The 21,660-nt window shown below is 43.5% G+C and overlaps 1 protein-coding gene across 2 annotated transcripts; it reads left to right on the top strand.

Moving 5' to 3' along the window:
* The first annotated feature begins 575 nt into the window (after positions 1-575).
* MMAA (metabolism of cobalamin associated A) lies at positions 576-20,361 on the top strand. 2 transcript variants are annotated; one of them, XM_068154080.1, is made up of 7 exons: positions 576-1,398; positions 14,692-15,184; positions 16,164-16,286; positions 17,558-17,728; positions 17,876-17,961; positions 18,536-18,685; positions 20,006-20,361. In XM_068154080.1, the coding sequence occupies exons 2-7, from the start codon at positions 14,743-14,745 to the stop codon at positions 20,291-20,293; spliced, it is 1,260 nt and encodes a 419-aa protein (XP_068010181.1). In that variant the 5' UTR covers positions 576-1,398; positions 14,692-14,742; the 3' UTR covers positions 20,294-20,361. The 2 variants fall into 2 exon arrangements, with proteins under 2 accessions (XP_068010181.1, XP_068010180.1); XM_068154079.1 differs by lacking the exon at positions 576-1,398 and adding an exon at positions 13,024-13,103.
* The last annotated feature ends 1,299 nt before the right edge of the window (positions 20,362-21,660 follow it).

The raw sequence follows: 21,660 nt of genomic DNA on the forward strand, positions 1-21,660 counted from the left end.
TTCTTAGTAGACTCTTAGCAAGCCAGATAAAGACATGGGCTTGGAGGAGCAACAACTAGAAATGAAGATAAGCTGAGCTTTAGACATTTATGACTAGTACAGGTTAGTAACCCTACTCAACTCAGTGTGTGAGAGTACTCTAGAGGGAAGAATTTCTTAGCCAGGCAATATCAGAATGAACACAGTAGCACTGAAGCATCCTAGTCACTTAAACCTTTGTGGGATTTTGACATACAGTATTGGTATGGCCTTCCAGTATCTGAAGGGGGCCTACAGGAAGGCTGGGGAAGGACTTCTCAGGATCTCAGTGATAGGACTAGGGGTAATTGAATGAAGCTGGAGGTGGGGAGATTCAGGCTGGATGTGAGGAGGATGTTCTTCACCATGAGAGTGGTGAAACCCTGGAATGGGTTGTCCAGGGAGGTGGTTGAGGCCCTGTCCCTGGAGGTGTTTAAGACCAGGCTGGATGAGGCTCTGGGCAGCCTGATCTAGTGTGGGGTGTCCCTGCCCATGGCAGGGGGGTTGGAACTAGGTGATCCTTGTGGTCCCTTCCAACCCTGACTGATACTATGATACTATGATTGTTTTGCTGAAGTAGCCACCTCAGCAGGTCCTGCTGCTCCTGGCCGTGGTTGTGGGGAAGACCCTCCAAGCTCCTTTCCCCACACCTCTGCCTTTGCTCTGGGGAGAGGTGAGGGAGGGTCTGTTCCTTTGCCATTGCATGGTGTCTGTCAGGTGCTGGGAGATGAAGACAGAGAGAGACTGGAGATGCAACACCTGTGCTTGGCTATCACGGCCCATGCAGTACTAATCAGGACAATGAGGGAAAGCTGTGCAACAGGGATGACTGTGTGTGTCACTAATGAGCAATGGCCCTTTTTGGACTTAATCCCATCTTAAAAAAGTCAATTCCATTGCAGGGTCCCAGTTTTTGCAAGTTCCTTCTGTTGTGAATTTTTCTGTGCTGTTGATGCTGTTGAAGTGCAGTGTATATAATATTTTCTTTGTCTGTTACCCAGCTTTTTGTTTGTGGTGAGGAGACATTAGCTATAAGGAAAAAGTACCTTCATATAATGGCACAGAGTATCCCAGCTGCACCCAATTAAATAAACTGAGAGGATTGGAGCAGCACCTGACACTAATAGCCAGAAAAACAGGAGATAGAACAGAAGTTACCTTGGAGAAGGCAGCTGCTAATCTAAGGCTCTTGTGAAGATTTCTGGCGATCTTGGAGAAGTTTTCTTACCAGTTTGCCTCACTTTGGATAGTTGGAGTAAGAAAGCTGGAGAAAGCACACTCCAAGAGAGAAGGAAAAGAGTTTCTTGATGATCTCTCAGAAAACAGAAGGTGATGAGAGCTAGAGACTCAGAGGGTACCTACGATGTCAGCTGTAACCAGGTGAGTCCCTGTTGCCTGTTTGGTTTTATTTCCCCATATTTTCCTGGGTCTAGTTTTGTGAAAAATGTGGGAGAGAGTACTTCAGAGTGAAAATCCAAGGCAGTTCCCATTAGGAGAAACTGAAGATGTGTGACTAACTTCTTTAGAAAAAGAATTGAGGGGAAAGTAGGGAATAGTAGATGTGGAGACAAATGCTTCATGGAACTGAATGCATTTTGAAATCTGTGTTTTGGCTGGTGAAGTGAAGGTGGAGAAGACTCTTTCAACCATTTGAAAGTTGCTGGTGAACCTTTAAAAGACTTGAGGAAAGCTAAGAGAGGTAGTCATGGTTACTTGTGTTGTTTTTAGGAACCACATAATAAAATCAATGTTTTAATGCAGCCTGTATCAGAGTCGTGGACCTGCTCACTAAGCTGGGTACTGCTAGTGAGTTTGATAAAGCCAATCCCTTACTAAATCATTTCTCTGGTCACAACTGCATTTGTCTTTTCTAGCCTCAAAGAGTGCAGTTTTGTGACTATTGTTCTAAGACAATAAATGGGTGCAGAGATGTCTGAAATTTAGATGGCCCTTTCTTGGTGTGTCAATCTCCTTTGTCTTGCCACACTTGAAACTTTTGAAAGCCAGCCATGTTTTGATGGTCTCTCTCTGATTGCTCTGGTTTGTTCTGCTCAGCACACTATAGTCTCTTATTCTGCTCTTGAGAATTCATGGTTCATAACCATGAACTGGCAGTCACCTTTTTCTGGATGCATGCCTAAATATACAGCATAACTCCACCATCACCAGGCATGGTAGAGCAGTATATTTTTTACATGCATCATCTCACAGTTAATTTTCTTCAGATATATTTATTTGTAATTCTGTGCAGGCAGAAAGTGAAAATAGCTCTTATTTTACTCTGTCCCCCTATGTCCTTGACTTACACAGCTCAATGAAGAGAGACACCTGTGTCCTGTTACCCTTTAGGGAGTGTTCTCTGTTCCCTAAGCTCCCCTTCCCTGACTTCTGTATTCTTGTTGAATTTCCTTATTTTTTTCTGAACTCTTTGCAAATATCTTTTGTCTGACCCTTTTCTCATACCTCCTGAACATTGTATGTTTCAGCCAGACAAAGCCCCTCTACAGTATGTGTGCCAAGGGCAGGGAAAGAATTATGGGTTGCTGTAGGAACTGGGAGCCACCCATAAAAATATTCACGCTTCACAGGCATCCCCCTCTTTCAACCCTTGCTGTCTCAAATACATTTTGGAAGAGGAAGGTGAAGTGACAGAGTTTCATGCTATTGGATCTCACTTTGGTCTGGGATTATTGTTTTAAAGGTTTTGGAGCTAAGATTCCCGTCCCTCCTCTCCAGAGCAGACACTTAGTATGCATCTCACTGAAGGACAGTAGTTGTCAGCCAGAGTGCTCAGGTACTGTATTTAACAGTTGTGTTCCCTGACTGCTGCCTTCAGCTTCACAAGCAAGCCTTGCGCTTGTTCTTGTCATCTCTCCCAGCAGGCTCCAGAATAAATAACTGTTGTGGTTTGCAGAACAAAGGTCCTATACTCTCTGCTCACCTTGGTGACTTCTCAGAGGGGAAACTTCTGCAGCACAAATGAAGCTATGTAGTGGAGCCTGGCTCTCACAGGGGCTGCCGATATGTGTGGCCTGGCTGAAGTGACCCTTGTTCCCAAGGGTTGCCACCATCATGAGGTGCTGTGCCTGTTCATATGCCACCACAGGTCACACATTGGTGTGGTGAAGCAAGCTGCCACTGATTGGTCTGTGTACCTTCACTTGCTGGGATCTGCTGAGGTGGAGGACTGCAACTTGCTGCTTGTGTTCAGCTGGGCGGAGGTGGCTGACAAGGTGGCTCCTACTTCATCACAGCTATGGGAGATGATCATCACTTCAGCTGCAGCAGCTACATCTGATGGGGTATATGGTGAACTGGTTTTCATGAAGAAGTTGCAATGGAGAGACAGCTTCCTGATCCAGCCTGTTGCAAACACTAATAATTCCAGTAAGGTTTATAATGTGGGCATCCCCTGGGCTTGATGTGGGTGCAGGGATGAGCAGATCTGTTGCAGTGAACGGACAAGATGAGTACAATTCTTACTCTGGTCTGACAAATGCTTTACAGTTAAAAATGGTGTTTGGATCCTCAGTGTATGTTAGCTTGTCATGTGGCTGAAGTAATCAAAAGCACTGTCAAACAACCCCCCAAATTTTACAAACAGTACAGAAGTTTGTATCATCTTCCAGGGATGCAAGAATTTCTAGTCTAATGGGTGCAGATTCCTTGTTGACTCTTAGGAACTGGTTTGCAGTTTCCCCTTTTGATACTGCTGCTAAGGTATGAGTTGAAAAAACACCTGTATCATCTCTTCATGATCCTGCTAGCTCATCTGGGACTGTAAATCTGTACAGCTCAGGGATCTGCTGTAGGTAAATTTCAAAGTGGGCACCTTTGCATGCTTCAGATTGTAGACAGGGCTTGAGATCTGTAGCAGTGGTTAAAAGCTGCCACTTACAACTCTGCATTGCAGTAAATGTAAAATGAGCTATGATTATATTACAGAGGGACCCTGCACATGCAACAGCATTTCCTTGCTCACAGAGTTTGGTTTAAGTGGACAGGTCACTTGCTTAGACGTGGTGGGAACAGTTTGCCTTTGTAAAGAGTATTCTGATTTTCCTCTTGCAGCTTCTTGCTTTCCTCAGCATCCCTGTAGCATGTCAAAACATTCTTTTATATGAAGAAATATGGTGTGCCTAACCTCCCCTACCCTTCCCCTTCCTTATATGATGACTTTGAATTTCTTGGGTTTCTGCTCCTTTAGATTACTGAATCAAGCTTAGTACAAGCAGGAGAATGAGACTCAATGTGTGTAGTGCTGCAGCAGGTCTGTTTTCCCAGAGCACTTGGTTCTTGGTGGGAGAGCAGGGTCTGTATCAACTCTGTCTTTCACTTCTGCCTTCTGTTGATTCTTTTGGGGTTGGTAATCCTGAGCTTTTTCAGATATGTTATGTGGGGACTGGAAGATGGCTGCTGTCCCATCAGATATTTCTTCAAGCTTGTGGACCAGTCTCCTCCAGTCAAAATCACCATAGACCATAGTGCTGGCAGCAGCACTATTTGAAAACTGGATCCAAGCATGGCTTAGTTGTGCACATGGCTCAGGCAGTGGTTTGACTACAAACAAACTTTACAGACCTCTCAAACACAGCTTGAGCCCTGTGTCTGTTGGACTTGGTCCAGGCTGTTTTCTGAGGCAGTACAGAAAGAAGCTACCTTGATCTGTATGCTCTGAAGACTTACAGTTTCAGGAGTTGGATTTTTATCTTGTGCCAGGAGCCTAGCTTTGTAAATACTCTTTCATGGGGTAGCTTTTAATTTGGGTGTGGGGTTTCTTTGTACCCCTACAGGTAATGATTGGTGCTAATTCAGGATGCACTCTGGCCATTGCAGCAGCTCTGTTTTCTGATCTGATACATTGCTCTTGGACTTTTAGGAATCTTGTCCCTGCTCTTAGCATTCCTCTGATTTCCCCAAGTCACAGGAGCACATCTGGGCAGAGCCACAGGGCTTAGATGAGTTTACACTGATTGATAGAAAGCAACTATTTGCATTCTATAATCAAGATGTTAAGCTTTCTAGAAATTAATCATCTTTGAAATGGTTCCTAGAGAAGTGCTGGGATGTCTTGGTGTTGGCATGGGCATGTGGTAATTTAAGCAGTTACCTTGAGGAAGGAGCATCAAGTTTGAGAAGCCCTGATTCAGCAAAGCATACTTGCTGAGTAAGAGGCCTCCTGATCTGACTGATGGGATCTGTTAGCACCACACAGGCCCCAAACTGATCTGTATTGCAAATACTCAGCTGAAGCCAAGCAAAAAATTATGTGTGTATAGTGGCAAGGGAAGGTTCATTGAACTTGGTGAGGGTTTAGTTCAATGTTTTTTTTTGTTTGGTTGTTTTTTTACAGGTTGGGCTGCTAGGGTTAGGGCTACACAACAGCAATTCCTGATCTTTCAGAGGTAGGCTCAGTGTAGTGGCCTCTGATATTTCCTACTCCTCACCCCTTCAATTAGACAGGGGTATGGTGTTGCTTTTATGGTGAGCAAAACTTGTTAGGGAGATGAAGAGAACTGAAAGCTGTTCTTAGTCTAATTTCTCTCCCTCCTCTGCTCAAGTGACCCTAAGAAACAAACAAGTCAGCACTGGACTGGTGACTGCCTCATTAGGGAGGAGCAAGATGAGCAGTGGTGACACTGATGTAGCCAGGGAGCTGAGCTGGTGAAGAGCGGGTACAGGAAGAGCAGTTGTCTGAAAAAGAACCAAGGGAGTGTCTTCACACACAGGTTTCCTTACCACCAAACATTCCCTAGGCTGTTCTTTCCTGTGCCAGCAGCTGTGGGGGGGTGACTGGGGTATGTCCATGCTGTGACATGGAACAATCCCAAACGTGTGGGTCCGACCTGGAGCTTTCCCAGCTGAGCCTGCATGGAGGCTGTATTGCATATGAACATTGTGTTGAACTAGAGTGAGGGGAAAGGATTGCCTGCTCTCCCTGTGTGTGCTGTTTATGGTTATGATGCTTCAGACTTGTCTGGATGCTCTTGCTCTTCCTTCAGATGGATGAGAACATATGCAGAGTACTTGGCCTTCCCTTTGGTTTTTTTCCATGCTCTGGTCACCCCTTGTGTTTTGTAAGGCATTGCTTCATCTCCTTGCTCTGGAAATCACCCTGGCCTCACCCAGGTGGTGTACACAAGAAGGCCAGTCACAATTAACTCTTTCTACACCTCTCTATGGTATGCCTGGAAACTGACAAGCCTGTCACATAAACAGGAAATGGCCCTTGTAGGGGCCCAAGTGCAGTGAAAGCCTAGACACACTGTTGGCGATCTCCATGTGGGAGCCTTTCAGTGACATCCAAGGTGGAAAACTTGTTTGTAACTGGCTGCCACATGCTGGATGAATGCATAGACACCAGATGTAGCCTTACATATTGAAGTCTTTTTGTAGAATCAGTCTGAGACAAGTATTATACATACAGCAGTTGTGGGTGAAAGCCTGCACGCAGGAAGGTCATTTACACAGAACTGGGCTGGACCTGCAGTACTAGGAGCAAGGTTGAGGTTTCTTTGATCTGAAGTTTCTGATGTCAATAAGTAGTAAAAACTAGAGAGGTAGCGTGCTGTCTACAACTACCTGAAGGGAGGTTGCAGCCAGGAGGGGGCTGGTCTCTTCGCCCAGGCAACCAGCACCAGAACAAGAGGACACAATCTCAAGCTTCACCAGGGGAGGTTTAGGCTGGATGTTAAGATGTTGTTCTTCACAGAAAGAGTGATTGGCCATTGGAATGTGCTGCCCAGGGAGGTGGTGGAGTTCCCATCACTGAAGGTGTTTAGGAAGAGACTGGATGGGGTGCTTGGGGCCATGGTTTAGTTGACTAGATAGTGTTGGGTGATAGGTTGGATTTGATCTGGAAAGTCTTTTCCAACCTGGTTAATTTAATTCTATTCTATTGCTAGTTGTTAGAGACAGAATACAATGTATGTTTAAATGCTGGCTAGTATGCCAGTAAAAGCTGGCTTAGATTCCTTAAAACGGGCCTGATGGTTTCCTAGGCACATCTAACAATTAGGCACTCTCCATTCCTGTATTTTCAGATGCATGACCCATATTCTGTGTCTGGTTGGGGTTTTTCAAATGCAGAACTAGAACACTCTTTGTAAAAGCTCCTACCTCTCATTGTAGCCTGCTCCCTCTTTCTTCCTCTGAGCTCTTAGGGAGGTTTTTGAGAGCATAGCAAAAGGGCTGATTAAAGGAAGTAAAGCACAAGGTTATGTAGTGCCTTGACAAAATATTTAGTGTACACCTGGAAAAACAAACAGTTGTGTTCATCTGTTATTTTTTAAGTGTCCTGTGAATTGGTTTTGGATTGTTGTGAGGGTAGCTTCCAGACTGCACATCTGACAGCTGTTGCTGATTTACTACTAAGGCACAAATTCTGGTCCTGGAATTAAATTTGAAATGCCCTTTCTTTAGAGAAGGCAAATTCTAACAGACCCTATTTTTTTAAGGCACAGGTGAGACTGCAAAATAGTGATTTACTTGCTCAGCATGGGCTGCTTGTGCAGGGCAGTTGTGCCCTTTAGGCACTTTTCCAAGGAGTGCAGGTCTCAGGATAGTCTTCAGAAGAGATTAATTAAGCTGATATGCAAATATCATTCCCTCAAATGAACGTTTTTTGGGGTTTATTTTGACTATATTTCTCTGATATACTTGAAAGGGGAGTGGGTTTTGTAAGTACTTACTGTGTTTTCCAAAGCATCAAAACATTTATCCAGCAAACAGCTGAGCATCACTGTGGGGTTTTGTTTGTTTGTTTGGGCTTTGTTTGTTTGTTTGTTTTTCCCTTACCTTTTTAACAACACCCTTCAACAACTGCATCAAATTGAAGAAGGGAGGTAAAAGAGAGAGATTTGTTTTCAATGGAAAAAAAAAAATGCACATGCTCTCATCTTTTTCGTAGACCATAGGGAACAAAAGTAAACACTTGAGGGCAGGGGGGAGAAATTTCTGTCAGCAAAGGTAATACAACACTGCAACAAGTTCATCTGGTTAGGTTTTGGAGGACTGGTCATTGGAGATTGTCAATGACAGGTTAGAAGAATGCATGTTGCACAGGTGTCCTCAGTGCTTTCTTGGACTGCTTCCTGCTCTGTGCTGTGTTCTGAACTGAATTCTGTGAGAGATGCTGATGTTGAGGATCACTTTGTCACTTGAGCATATTTTCATGCCTGTTGAGACATACTGATTTAATACAAAGCAGGCAAGGATATTTTCCCCCTCTTCTCCTTGTTCCACGTGCCTCTGTGGTTCAAGTAGAGACGAGTTACAGCTTAAAAAAATGCAGCGATTTGCACAGCCACCCTAGTCACAAACCTCCCTTTCTGCTGGAGGGCATGTTCTGCTAATAGCATTTAACCTTCACTGGGAATGGCTGGGGTAGGAGTGTCTCATACAAGGCAATCTGGAAAAGAGCTTTTCCTGCAGCTTATCAATATTCCCATCAGGAACCTACCCAGAGTCTTTGCTCTCAGAGGAGCAAGGCTGGCGAAGCGGTGACAGCTATAATGGCAGGGCACTAATGACTTGGGAGAAATGTTACTTTTGTAATTGGAAATGATACAAACAGTGCCATTAAACCAGATTGTTGATGCCATTTTTATTCTTGTCATAGGCTTAGTTATGAGAATGGATTCACTCTAAGGAGATGACATCAGAATTTTTATGCTTTCCACGATTAGACGGACAGATCGTGAGGTTTTTAACTCCTGGATTGCTCTTCTTCCAAAAGATGAGCTAAATGACTGCTCACTGTTCCCTCAGCTGGACGGGGAGGTGAGCACACAAGAGGTGAAATGACACTGGAGTGTGATTCTGAAAGGTGGATTAAGAGCTGAGAGCTCTGACTTGAGCTCAGATTTTCTTGTTTGGGTTTTTTGATTAAAAATGGTCTTTGACAAACCGATCTTCATAACCCAGTGGATGGTATAAAAGAAAAAGCTTTTAAAAAGACAACAATCAAAACTCTTGTTATTTCCCAATTAACTCTCCTGTCCCAATCCTCTGAGTCTCCACTCATTGTCTCATTTAAAAGAAGCAGGTAAAAAAAGTCAGTAGCAGAAAGGGATAGTTGTGGGGAAGACACTTAAGGGAGGCCTTTTTGAATACTTTTAAAGCACACTACCAACTTTTGCTTGTCATTTTAGGTGATTTTTAAGATCTAATGGGCATGGTAAGGCCTTCTGTCAGACTCCACTGTTGATGGCATCCTTACTGAAGTACTCAGCCTCTGCTTATTGTGCACTAGTGTCAGTCTTGTTGCATGAGAAGGAACTAGCACCAGGAATGTATTTTCCTGGACCAAACAGCAAAGAAGGACAAGAAGCGTGTATGTGTGTATAACACAGCCTCATATTTGGGTGTTCTGCTCTTTGTTAATGTTTCATCCACTGGCTGAGCAGAGCTGAGAGTTGGAGTGCTCCCTGAAGCTGGCAGAAATGGGCAGAAAGTCTGAGTCTGGGCCAGATTAGGGACACAGAGATAAAAAAAACCTAAAAAATTTGGAAAGAACTAAGTACACCTTTTGACACCTGACCACTGGTGTTTCTTTCCACAGCACTGTGAGAAAGGCTATCTAACATGGCTGATAGATTAGCTTTAATCAAATAAACTGCCTTTGGTTTAGTGTGGAGAAGCTGAAATAGAATAGTTCATCAAAGAGAAAATCCTCAGGTTTTCAGTCTCTCTCTTCTACTAAAACTTCAAATTATCCAATAAATAGTTAAATCTGGTCCAGAAAGGAGGAAGGATATTGATGGCCACAAGTCATCTGAGGTGAACGCTGCAGACCTGTCTTTATTCTCACCAATAAACCAAACTCCTTTAACAAGGCAGCTCTTCATGCCGTTCATGCACAGCTTTCAGTTTGCTCCCCACACTGATAGTCCGAATAGGTGTCGATGCAGAACTACTGGTTAAAGTTTATGCTTTGTATTTTGCTTCTGGTGTAGGTGGGAAATGCTCTTGCTACATAACCTCTATGTTACATGGAGATCCCCGACTTACGACAGTAACCATAGAGAGAGCAACAGCAAAATTCTGCTGAAAAATCAGAAACTCTCTTGAAGGATTCCTAAGCAGGGCTGCAGTCACTTGCTGCTGGTTTTCTGTAACCTTCCAAAACACGATGAAGACAGAATTCACATTAGCAGAGGTGTGACTCTTATATTTTATGTCCTGTGGCTTAGTGAACGCACTCTGAATAAATGTTCAATGTGTTTAAGTTCCTCAGGTTGTTAAAAGCCTGCCATAGCCGAGCAGGGTAGATTTACAATTGTGGTGATGAAGCAATACTGAGTGCCTCTGTGCTCAGGGCACAGTCAGGCTGCGTGACAGAAAACCACAGCGCTGGCTCCCCCTTCTGGCCAGATAGAGGAACTGATCCTGACAGCGAGTCACACAAGGCATTCAGCAAGTGTGTTTGTGTGCTAGAGAAACACTGGGTTTCAGACAACAAATGAAGGCTGATCTGCAACTAAGGGGGAAGAAGCTCCGCTAGAGTATCTTTGCTTCTTGCAGCATAATACAATGATGCATTGAGATGGGGTTGCTGGTGGAACATAGAATTATTTTGTAAACATGGGCCCGATTTGGAAAGCAAGTAGATAAAAATAGCAGCTTCTGGGCAGAAAGATTCCCAGTGTCTCTTCTAGACCCATGTTAGCTGGCATCTGAAACAAATATTTCTCTGCTTTTTATATTCTGTATGCTAGCTGCAAAAGTTGTGACTGTGACTTTATCCAGTTTGGAGTTTCAGAGGTTTTTTTTTCCCTTGTGTTTTGGGTCTTATTTAAAGATTTAATTTTAATTCCATGGCACTGTATTTGTAGCATTAGCATAAACTTTGCACCTGTAGGGTGTACTAGCATAAAGGGAGTTGTTTTGTGGAAAGGGGTAAAAAAAAGAGGTGACTTGAACAACTTGGATTTATACACCTCACCAGCATGCAAGGTCTGGAAATCAGTAGGACTACTCCAAAATACATCCATGCTGCTTCATGGTCACAGCAGATTGGCAGCACAGCTGATGCACTGTCTAAAGGAGCAGAAGTTTTGTCCCTAGCTGCTGCATGCACAATCTCATTCCTATTATTCCAGTCCACAGGATTATCACAGAGAGAGAATTGAACAATCCACTGTCCTCTCCAGCACTGACAAACCTGCAATTTTGTGTACTTGTTCATCGAGTTTTTGCAACGAGGTCAATGACAAAAGTATTCAGGATGAAAGCACACAGAGTGGAATAAAATGCAGGATCAATGATCTGTGATGAAACCATGGCAGAATGGTGGGGTTTTTGTTGTTGCCACCATTATTAAAATAATAACCAGGATGTGCTTACCTACATTTAAGCACAGGGCTTGAAATAGAGAGCCTCAGAGAAGTTATGTAAGGAAGAAAATGATGGTGATATGTGCCAACTCTGATCAACCAGGATCTGGTTAAACAGAAGGACTACACAAGGCTATTTTGAACTTGGAATTCTTGTCTCTTCCTGCTGTGGTTTCATCACATGCTGATAGGGACACAAAATTGCATGTTTTCTCAACTCTGAAGAGTGGGTTGTTCAGTTCTCTTGTGGACTAGAATACTAGGAATGAGATTAAATCATGCATTCAGCAGCGAAGGACAAAACTTCTGTTATTTCGTACAGTCCATCAGTGGCAGTGCCAATCTGATAGGACTGTGAACAAGTCTAGTGCATTCTAGAAAAGTACTAATATCCCTGTAAGACACCAAGAACAGCTCAGCCAGCAGGTTGGCTGAAATAAATGCATGCACTTTAACAAGAGGTGCAGGAAAAGGAGTGGTAAGATAACTAGAGAAATAATTTAACCCCCTACAACCCCCAACACAACAAAGCAACATTCCACAAGTTTTAAAAGTCAGGTTTGTTCCACTTAGCAAAATGAAAACTGAAAAGAAATATGATTTGAAGAACGTGTTTGGGAGTTTAAACACTTCTTCTCCCTTCCAGGTATCTGAAGTGTCATCAGGGAATAGTAAATTGGCATGGACAACTTCAAAGTGAACATAGGAAAAGCTTTCAATCCAGGAGAGAAATGATGATTTGCAACGACCTTCCTTTATAAAAAGAGGGTAAAGAAACTGTTGTTACATCAACATGGGAATTTGTGTACTCAGGAAATGACCAGAAATTAGGATTGACTGTACGTCCAAAGTGAGGGCTTGGAAAGAGATTTGGAGAGTACATTTAATTATATTTAACATCCCTTCACATAAAAGTTTATTTTTACACTGACTGTATTTATGCATAATATAAAGCAGAGTAACTCTATACAATAATCCTACAGCCAGGGGTCTGGGCAGAGGAAAAACATTTCCCAGGTGGGGTAACTCCCCCAAAAATGCAACAGCGGTTATGAACATTAGGATAGTTTACAATGTGAGCACCATCTTCTTCCCTTCGACCTGTGGGTGTTGTAGAATTAATGGCCATCATAGTCATTATTTAGCTGTGGAAAAGATGTAACTTTAATCTGGAAGGTGGGATTAGTTTTGCTAGCTTCGGAGAGCGTCCACTAAGATCCTACAGGTACATTCTGCACTGCTGCGTTTTGGTGACTCACTTGAAGTTCTTCTCAGGCTTTGTCCTTTCCTAATATTCCCCCCAACTTCCCTCAGCCCTCTTTCTAACCCTTCTGTGTTTTTAAGAATTCCAAAACCACCGCTTTGTACAGACAAAGTTCCTCCTAGCTTCTTCAGCAGCAGCCTCCGGGTGCAGCCCGTCGGCCGGTTCCCCCCGCAGCGCACGGATTGCTTCTCTCGCCCGCCTCGGTCCTTTTCTCGAGAAGGCTGTGTGGAAGCGGTCGGCTCCAATCAGAGCCACGGCCACCCTCCCTGCCCTTCGACTGTGATCCTGCGGGACAGCGGCGGCGAGGGTCGCGCTCGCTGTCGCCAGGAGCGCGGGGGAGACGCGCGAGGCCCCGGGGAGCGGCGCGCGGCGCTTGCGCGGCGCTGCTCGAGCGCAGGCCTCCGCCTAGGCTGGGGCGGGCCGGGCCGGGCTCCGGCTCAGCTTGAGGGCGTCACTTCCCCGCGGTGGGAGGCGGGCAGCAGCCGGTGGGTGCCGGGGTAGAGGGGTGCTCCCATCCCGGTGGGTGATCTCCACTGGGCTTGGGTTCGGCGGTCATTCCCCCACCCCATCCCCCCTTTTTTTCTCCCTCTCTCCCCCGTTCCAGTGGCTGCCCCCGGGCTGAGGTGACTAAGCAGGTCCGGGGCCCGGCGGGGGTGCTGTGTGGGTGTGCGCCTTTCCGGAGCCGTGTAGACCAGCCTGCTCCCCGGGAGCGAGTGGCAGCGGGCCGGATGGGCTGCGCGCGGCGGCTGCGGGGGGTGGCTGCGCCAGCGGCCGCTGTGAGGGCCCGGCCGGCCCGGGCCTGCAGGCTCTTGGCGCTGCTGAGAGCGGTCAAAGAGGGCCCGGGGAGCGTCGGGGTTGTGCCTGGTGCTCTGCTGCCGTATGAGTCAGTTCTCCGGGAGGTTTCAGGACCTTGAGTATATTTCTAAATGCCGATGGCAGCCTGCAGTGCACCAAGAAGTGCGGCCAGCTGTTGGAGGGAGGTTCTTCTTGTCCTCCACTCCGCCCTGCTGAGGCCTCATCTGGAGTACTGGGTCCAGTTCTGGGCTCCCCAGTTCAAGAAGGACAGGGAACTGCTTGAGGGGTACAGCAAAGGGCTACAAAGGTGTTTAGAGAACTAGAACATCTCTCTTATGAAAGACTTGGGGCTTTTTAGTCTGGGGTAGAGAAGACTGAGGGGGCTCTTACCAGTGCTTAAAAGGTGGGTGTCTAGAGGAGGGGGCTGGTCTTTTCCTCAGTGGTGCCCAGTGACAGGACAAGTGGTAACAGGCACAAAGTTGAACGTAGGAAGTTCCATCTAAGCATGAGGAGGAACTTCTTTACTTTGAGACTGGTAGAGCACTGTAACAGGCTGCTCAGAGAGGTGGTGGAGTCTCCATACCTGGAATCATTCAGAGCCCGCCTGGACACCATCCTGTGCAGTCTGCTCGGGCAAGGCGCTTGAGCTAGATGAACTCCAGAGGTCTCTTCCAACCCCTGTCAGTCTGTGAGCTCTGTGATTGTGTGTCTTGAGTGCTTTATTTTTGTTTTTCTGGAAATAAGATGTAAAAGCTCCTCCTGAAAAACAGTTTTAAAAGCTCCTGGAGCTGTGAAAGTGGAATGTACAATGATTTCTGTAAGTGTTAGGATTGGTTCATTCCTGGATTTTTAGAGTGTTGTCTGTGCTCCTAGAAGCTATTATGTTTAGAAGCACTTTTTCTGCTTACTTTAAAGTCTTCACTTAAAGACTTCATTGAAACAGTTGGAAAAGACCTTTAAGATCATTGGGTCCAACTGTTATTTAATGCTACTGAGACCAAGTCTGGTGCTAAACCATGCCACTCAGCACCACAACTGTGCATCTTTTGAACATCTCTCTGGTGGTGTTAAGAAGGATAATAAAGAGGTGCTATGCTATTGAAGATTCCATTTGCTGCTTTTTGTTCTGTGTTTACAATGGGAAGAGAGGACTTTTGGGTTTTTTTCTTTTAAAACAGTAGATGTGGATAAAGTAGAAGCTGATGATTGTGTATGTAGGTTTTGTTTGAGTACATAAAGTTCTTTGAAGGAAGTAAAAATGGTTTTGTTTCTCTTTAGGGTGTCTGCAAACAGAAGTGAACTGTACCTCCTCTTCTAATTCCAAGCAAGATGAAGATCCCCTCTTTGCTGCTGAGATTCCCTCATTGTTACTTTTCTAGAAGATCTTGCTTCATGAACTTTCATTTCACCTCCAGAGCAGATTTCCCACGCAGTGGCTCTCTTACACATGAAGGGCACCTCTCTTACACAGTGCACTCCTATCATACAAAATGGATGCATTCATCAAATGGTTTGAGGAGAGAGCTGTGCCAGCAAGCAGCCCCTGACCAGGAGATGGAGGGACTCTCTGACAGAGAACAAAGACTGGTAGACAGACTTTACAGTGGACTAATCCAGGGTCATAGAGCCTGTTTAGCAGAAGCCATTACACTTGTAGAATCAACTCAAAGTAGGAAGAAGAAAATAGCCCAGGTGCTCCTTCAGAAGGTATTATCCTACCACAGGGAACAAGAAAAGTTTAATCAAGGAAAACCACTTGCCTTTAGAGTTGGTTAGTCCTTTTATGTCTGTCCAGTAAGTTGTTTTGATGGAATTGCAGCCCTCACCTGTTGGTATCACTGTTCTTTAAACATCATGGTCTGTACGCTTGGATCATTCGTTTCTTGTGATTTGCAACCAGCCTAGTTCACTTGTTGTGCAGTAAAGTCATGGCTTGAACTGAAAAAATGCTTTGGAAAAAGCTCCAACAATTATTTCTGCTTCTGAAGGGGATGTTATTATTTGTTTGCTAGGGTTTTTTGTTTGGTTGGCTTTTTTGGTAACTGTTAAAACCTGAAATGTTAGGTAGTTTGCAGATTGCTACAGCTACCAGCTTCACTTAGGGAAGAGTGTAGTTAAGCAGACCTGGTTTTTTTCCTGGAGAAGGTATTTTCTAGAATGCTTCCTGAATACCTTCTCCAGTCTACAAAAGCATGAACATACACCTGTAGAGCAGTCACTTTGCAGCCAAGGAGACTTGAATTTAGTTCTCATGGAAAATAAAATACTTTCTCCTTGCAAAGAGGTGAACTACTGAAGTACGTCATACTTAGCTGCCACCTCTTGCATGTGTACAAAGGTATCAATAAAAATAGGGGTATGGGAGTGAGAAATGTTTGGTGCTTATCTTTGTGTGCTTTGATGTGCCTTATGTGAAATAACAGCCCTTCAGTGAAAGGGCCTTTGCTTACAGAGGCAGTAAAGCTGAAAATTTCAGGTTTAGGATATGATATTTGTAAAGTTCTGAAGAATAAATCGATATCAATAAATTCATGTGGAGGGGAAGAAATAGGTCTGGATAAATCCAGTGTTACACTTCCTTGTGTTTACTGGTTGTGGATAGCATTCCATCTGCAGTCGTCATGATACTGTGTTAAAATAGGAACTGAGATCAACTTAGTGCTGGTGATATTCACATGATGTATTATTTATTTATTAACAAAATGGTTGGGTTTATTTTTTTTCTTCTTCCTAATATGATTTTTTTTTAGGGCTGTCTGGTCCTCCCGGTGCTGGGAAATCGACTTTCATAGAATGCTTTGGGAAGATGCTCACAGAGAGAAAATACAAAGTGTCTGTGTTGGCTGTAGACCCATCATCTAGTACAAGTGGTGGTGAGTGTGAATTCGAGTTCGAGTCAGGTTTCTAATACCTTTTCAACTGCAAGGAGTATTTCTTTGGGCCAAATGTAGGATAATTTGGGGCTTATAGAAGTAAAATAGTAAAAATAAATATTGTATCAAGTGTTCATTTTATTCTCTACATAATAAGAAATTGGGAAGTATCTATCAGTGCTCTGATTATGTCAGGTTTCTCCTTTTATTGTGTCCAGATGTCCCCTTACAATGTTTCTGTCTTAAACTTTAGATTGCTGCAGTTTTCCCTCTCTAGTTGTATTTATTTTCCTCTGAATGGAAGAAAAGAAGGACATTGATTTCTGCCTGAACTTCAGCAGTGGTAGTGCTGATGCCTGGACAGGGAGCATGTGCTAATTTAAATCTAGAGGATGCTGCAGTCCACACATGTAGATCTGGCTGGGGTTTGGAACATCCATTAGCTCTCAGTAGGAATTTTTGGATTTCTGTTACCTGCTGGCTTTGGGGTCTTCCTAAATTTGAAAGTCTTCAAAGTTGTGTGGCTGTAATCTGTCACTCTCCAATCAGAAACTGTGTAGGGAAATTACGTGTTGACTATTGACATAAATAATAGAACCTCGATTTTGACCTTTTTCTAATGGGCAACTGCCAGGAAACTGTGTTGTTTTTTTCCAGCTTCTGTGGTGTTAGATAAGATGCTGCAATGTCTAACTGTTTTAAGAAAACAACCTTCCTCATTGCAATGACCTGTGATGAGGACTGACTGTGTTCCTAAATGCATTCATTCAGGATGCATTAGTAGAATAGTAAAATATGATAGCAAGGCTGCATCAGTTACATCTCTTCTCTTTTGGGACATGCACCGTGCGCGTAGATCTCGCTGAATCAGATGTAAAGAGGGAAGGCAGGGGTGCACACCAGCTCCTTAAAAACCCCACTGTCAAACATACCAGAGTCACAAGGCAGAAATTTGTTGGAAATAGCAAAGATTTCATTGTGTTGCTTGCTGTGTACAGGCCTCAAAAAGCTGTTTAGCAGTGGTAGGATTCATTCTGAATTGGAGAAAATCTTCATATTTGGTAGCAGTAAGGTCTGCTTATCAGCCCTTTCCAGCCTGTGGTGAGCAGAGCAACCAAGCAGTAACTTCTAGTCCTTAGCAAAGTCTTGAGCAACTGTCATCAAAGTACTCTTGTGACTGCCATCATCTGCGAGATCTGTCTCTTTTCATTGGTTGGGGGGGAAGTTTGGCTGTTTTGCATTTTGAAGTAATGTAACATTAAACATTTCAGGTTCTCTCTTGGGTGATAAAACACGGATGACTGAGCTGTCAAGAGACATGAATGCGTACATCAGACCATCTCCAACCAGAGGGACGCTGGGAGGTGTAACAAGGACCACCAATGAAGCCATTCTGCTGTGTGAAGGAGGAGGCTACAATGTTGTTCTGGTGGAAACAGTAGGTATGTGCTTGGAGTTTTCCTTTAATTACCCTGTTGGGATGCCTAAATAATCTACACATGGTGCAGTAGAGGAATCTGACATAATTACTGTCTGGAATGTGACTGAAAGCTTGCAATAAATGGTGAACTCTGGATTTAATTTTTCAGGTGTGGGACAGTCAGAATTTGCTGTGGCTGATATGGTTGATATGTTTATATTGCTGCTACCACCTGCAGGTGGAGACGAATTGCAGGTATTTGTCAGTTTCTCTTACTAGGTATTACCTAGGACTGGAAAGAGAAATCCAAGGTGTAATATCTATGCAAAAAGTCCTTATCAATAGTTATGTAAATTACATTGCTACTCTTGAAGTCTTTTCATTGCCTTTTCAATTTGTTGCACAGTTAGATCCTGATTTAGTGTCAAAATTTTACATCCTAATATTTCCATCTGACTTATTTTGGTATATTTACAATCTTTACAAGATTCTGAGATGTGAACTTGTATTATAGAAGAACAGAAATCAGTATTAAGAGGTTTATAAACTTGGTCATGTTTTGGTTGACTTAAATCTCCACACATGAAATAGATTATAATGCAAACTCCATTATATCCATATTCAGAGTTCTTGTGTCAAAGGAGAGTAATAACTAGCGATGAGGGAGGCTGTTGGGATGACTCTTGCATGTCCAACACACACACACACATGATTTTCAAAGAAGTCAGTAAGAGCCACTAGAAATTAGCAGCATTTTGACCTGCTTGTCATGATAAATCAGCATGTCACAGCCCTGGGCATTGGTGCTTTCTTTTCATGTTCTATTTAGGGTATCAAACGGGGTATCATTGAGGTGGCAGATCTAGTTGCTATAAATAAAGCTGATGGTGATTTAGTTGTGCCTGCGCGGAGGATACAAGCTGAGTACGTTAGTGCTATGAAGCTGCTTCGCAAGCGTTCGAAGGTTTGGAGACCTAAGGTTTGTGTATTTCACTGTTGGGGGTGGGGTGAGGGAGGTTGTGATGTGGTTTGATTTGTTTTTAGTTGGTGGGTTTTGTATTTCTTTTTTCCTGCTGAAAAAGTCCTGAATGAGTCAGGATTGTCATGTAACTATCCTAATCATCCAGGCTCTTTTTGATAGGACTTGTTTAGCGTTACACTGTGCTAGAGCGTTAATAGTTGCTCTTTCTGTTCCACCTCTGATCTGGGGGTGCGCAGCATGAAACACTCTGCAAAGCCAGTCCTGCTCCCCATGATTCCTGCCCTGAGCTACCATCTCAGCACCAGCAGACTAACATCAGGAGTGGTGCAAAGCCAGTCCTGTCTTAAAACGTCCCTTAAGCTGTTTCTCTGTCTTTTATAACACTAAAGCCTGTGATTATCTTTGTTCTTTCACTTGTTCGTGCATTTTCCTTTACTGCTTTGATTTCCTCCCTCCCCAGTTTCTCACATAATAAAAGTATTTGGACAAGAACCTCATCTACTTATATATGCAATGTGGAGATTATTGCAGTGTTCCCATCTATTAAAAGGTTATGGTAAATGATGAAGGAAAAGGTTCAGTACTAACTGTTAATGTGTGTGTATAAAATAAGCGCACACACACGTTCACTTCCTCTATACACATATAGAAAGTTTGCTCTACCCTGGCGTTAAAAATGACCCAGGGAATGAATTTTAAGTCAACTGGGCTGCTTGGGGCTTAGCCATCATTTTGTAAGTTTTGGGTTTGGATCGGATGAGAGGTGCCATCTGATAGGCATGACCTGAAAGAACTGTTTGAGACCAGTGAACTGAACAGGTTTCTCTTTCAGTGATGGCAGTGTCTTGACAACTAGAAGAAAGAAAATGGTGATGTTTAGGGGCTGTATCCTGTTTGTTAGATCAAGGAGAGACTTTCTTAAAAAAATGTCTGTTTAAAAGATCATGTTGTGAAATACTTTTAGCAGAATCAATTTCTAGTCTAGAAAGCAAATGCAAGAAATAGTTGAGCCTGTAGCTGCCAGATTCTGCCTACCAGAATATGTAACTCTACATTATGAGCAACACTGTACCTTGGTAGCTGAAGGACTCTTCAAAATGATTCTCACTTAGACCAATAGTTGGACAAGGCGTCTTTACTCCAAGTACTGTGGACCTCAGGGTCTGCTTTTACTTGGTAGAATTCCAGTGTTGAGATCTTGGTGTACCAAAGTAACATTGCCTTACGCATTTCTTGTCATGCAGTCTGCCTGATGCAGTATTTGAATCCTGAAGCCCAGTAGTTGCTTGGCTTTAAAAGTTCTTCTGAATCCAACAGGTAATGCGCATCTCTGCCAAGACTGGAGAAGGGATCTCAGATCTGTGGGATAAAATGACAGAGTTCCGTGACCTCATGCTCACAAGTGGCGAGCTGATTGCCAAGCGGCGGAAGCAGCAGAAAGTGTGGATGTGGAATCTCATCCAAGAAAGTATATTGGAACATTTCCGGAGTCACTTGGCAGTCAAGGATAAGATTCCGCTTCTAGAAGAAAAGGTTCTCAGTGGTGTCTTGTCTCCTGGGCTGGCAGCTGACCTGCTACTGAAAGCATTCAAAGACGGTCTCTAAGCATTATATTCTACTCTGTCCTTGTTAAGTGCTTTGTGTAAACATGAGCATTAAAGACACTTTTTCTATGTGTGGGTTCAAATATTTTCCTACAGCTGACATTAATGCAATAACCTGTCCAGTTCTCTGCAGAAAAAATACTGTAGGGTTCTCTGTATGCCGTGACAAATGCAGAGATTCCTACAGGCTATAATTGGACAAAAAAACCCCTACATTTCTAAGTATTCTATTTGTACATACCCTAAATCTGTTGATCAAAAATACATGCCAGTCTCAAAGTGTGACTGGGTTTGAGAGGGTGGGAAAGAAAGGGTAGTGGTGGTGCTGTTTTGCTCTAATTATGGGACCATCCTAGAGCAATTGATGCTGCAACTTTCCATCCTAATACAGACCAGCTGTTGCCAGTAGGGATTGCTTTTTCTTTCCTCACCCTGCGTGATGGCAAGAACCTTGGACCCCTTGGCAGCACCTGACCACAGTTTTAGTGTAAATAAATTGTATGCATATAAATAGAATATAGTGGTGTCAGGTCCCTCTTTGGAAGCTATAGTTAGGCATTTTACACTGGGAGAATGGAACTTTAGCCATCCCAGTTTCTAAACAGATGTTTTAATTCAAAGGCAAAGTGTAGTTTAGACTTTTTCTTTTATCTAAGTGCAGACCTCAAATGGAACAAATGTCATCCATCAGGTTTTAACAGCCAGTGTCTTTATACTAGAATAGTGATCTCTAGTAATAATGGCCTGAGGCTTTCTGATCTGACTTAAGTTTTTTGGGTTCAAGCAAAATTCCCAGTTGTGTATGTTTGTGCTTTTTTCCCCCCTTTCTTGTAGAAGATGTAGCTGCTTGCAAAGAGAAGGTTTGGGCCTTTTGCTTGGTTGGTTTTATGTTTGTGTAGGGTTTTTTGGGTGGGTGGGTTGGTTGGTTTGTTTAATCTCCCTTGAGAATGAATTTGTCAGAATAATTTTCCTAAGCCATGATCTAGAAAGCAGAGGTCATCTAATACCTATTAAATATGAAGGGTAAAGTGGAAAGATGCTGATTTTTTGGAGCTCTGGCAGATTTTGTGACTCTTGTGGTTTGCATGGTTTGACTGCAAAAAAAACCCAAAACAAAACAAGAAACCAACATGGGAAGTGATAGTCTTGATTTTTCTGGGCACACACATAAAAGGGATGGTGGCTTTAGTTTTAATTTGAGCTCATTTTCATCTGTTTGACTTCCTCAGAAGTATGTATTTCACACAGCATTTTGAATTCTGGCAACGTAAGTCTGAATTGCTGAGGCAATTCCCAGATAGTGATAAACTGGTTCAATCCCCTTTCTTTTTTTGCCTTTGCTTCTTTCCTAACTTTTTCTCCCCTCTT

The sequence above is a fragment of the Melanerpes formicivorus genome, unplaced genomic scaffold, assembly GCF_026170545.1.
Source record: "Melanerpes formicivorus ecotype bairdi unplaced genomic scaffold, bMelFor1.0.p_v2 SCAF_27, whole genome shotgun sequence".
Taxonomy (NCBI): domain Eukaryota; kingdom Metazoa; phylum Chordata; class Aves; order Piciformes; family Picidae; genus Melanerpes; species Melanerpes formicivorus.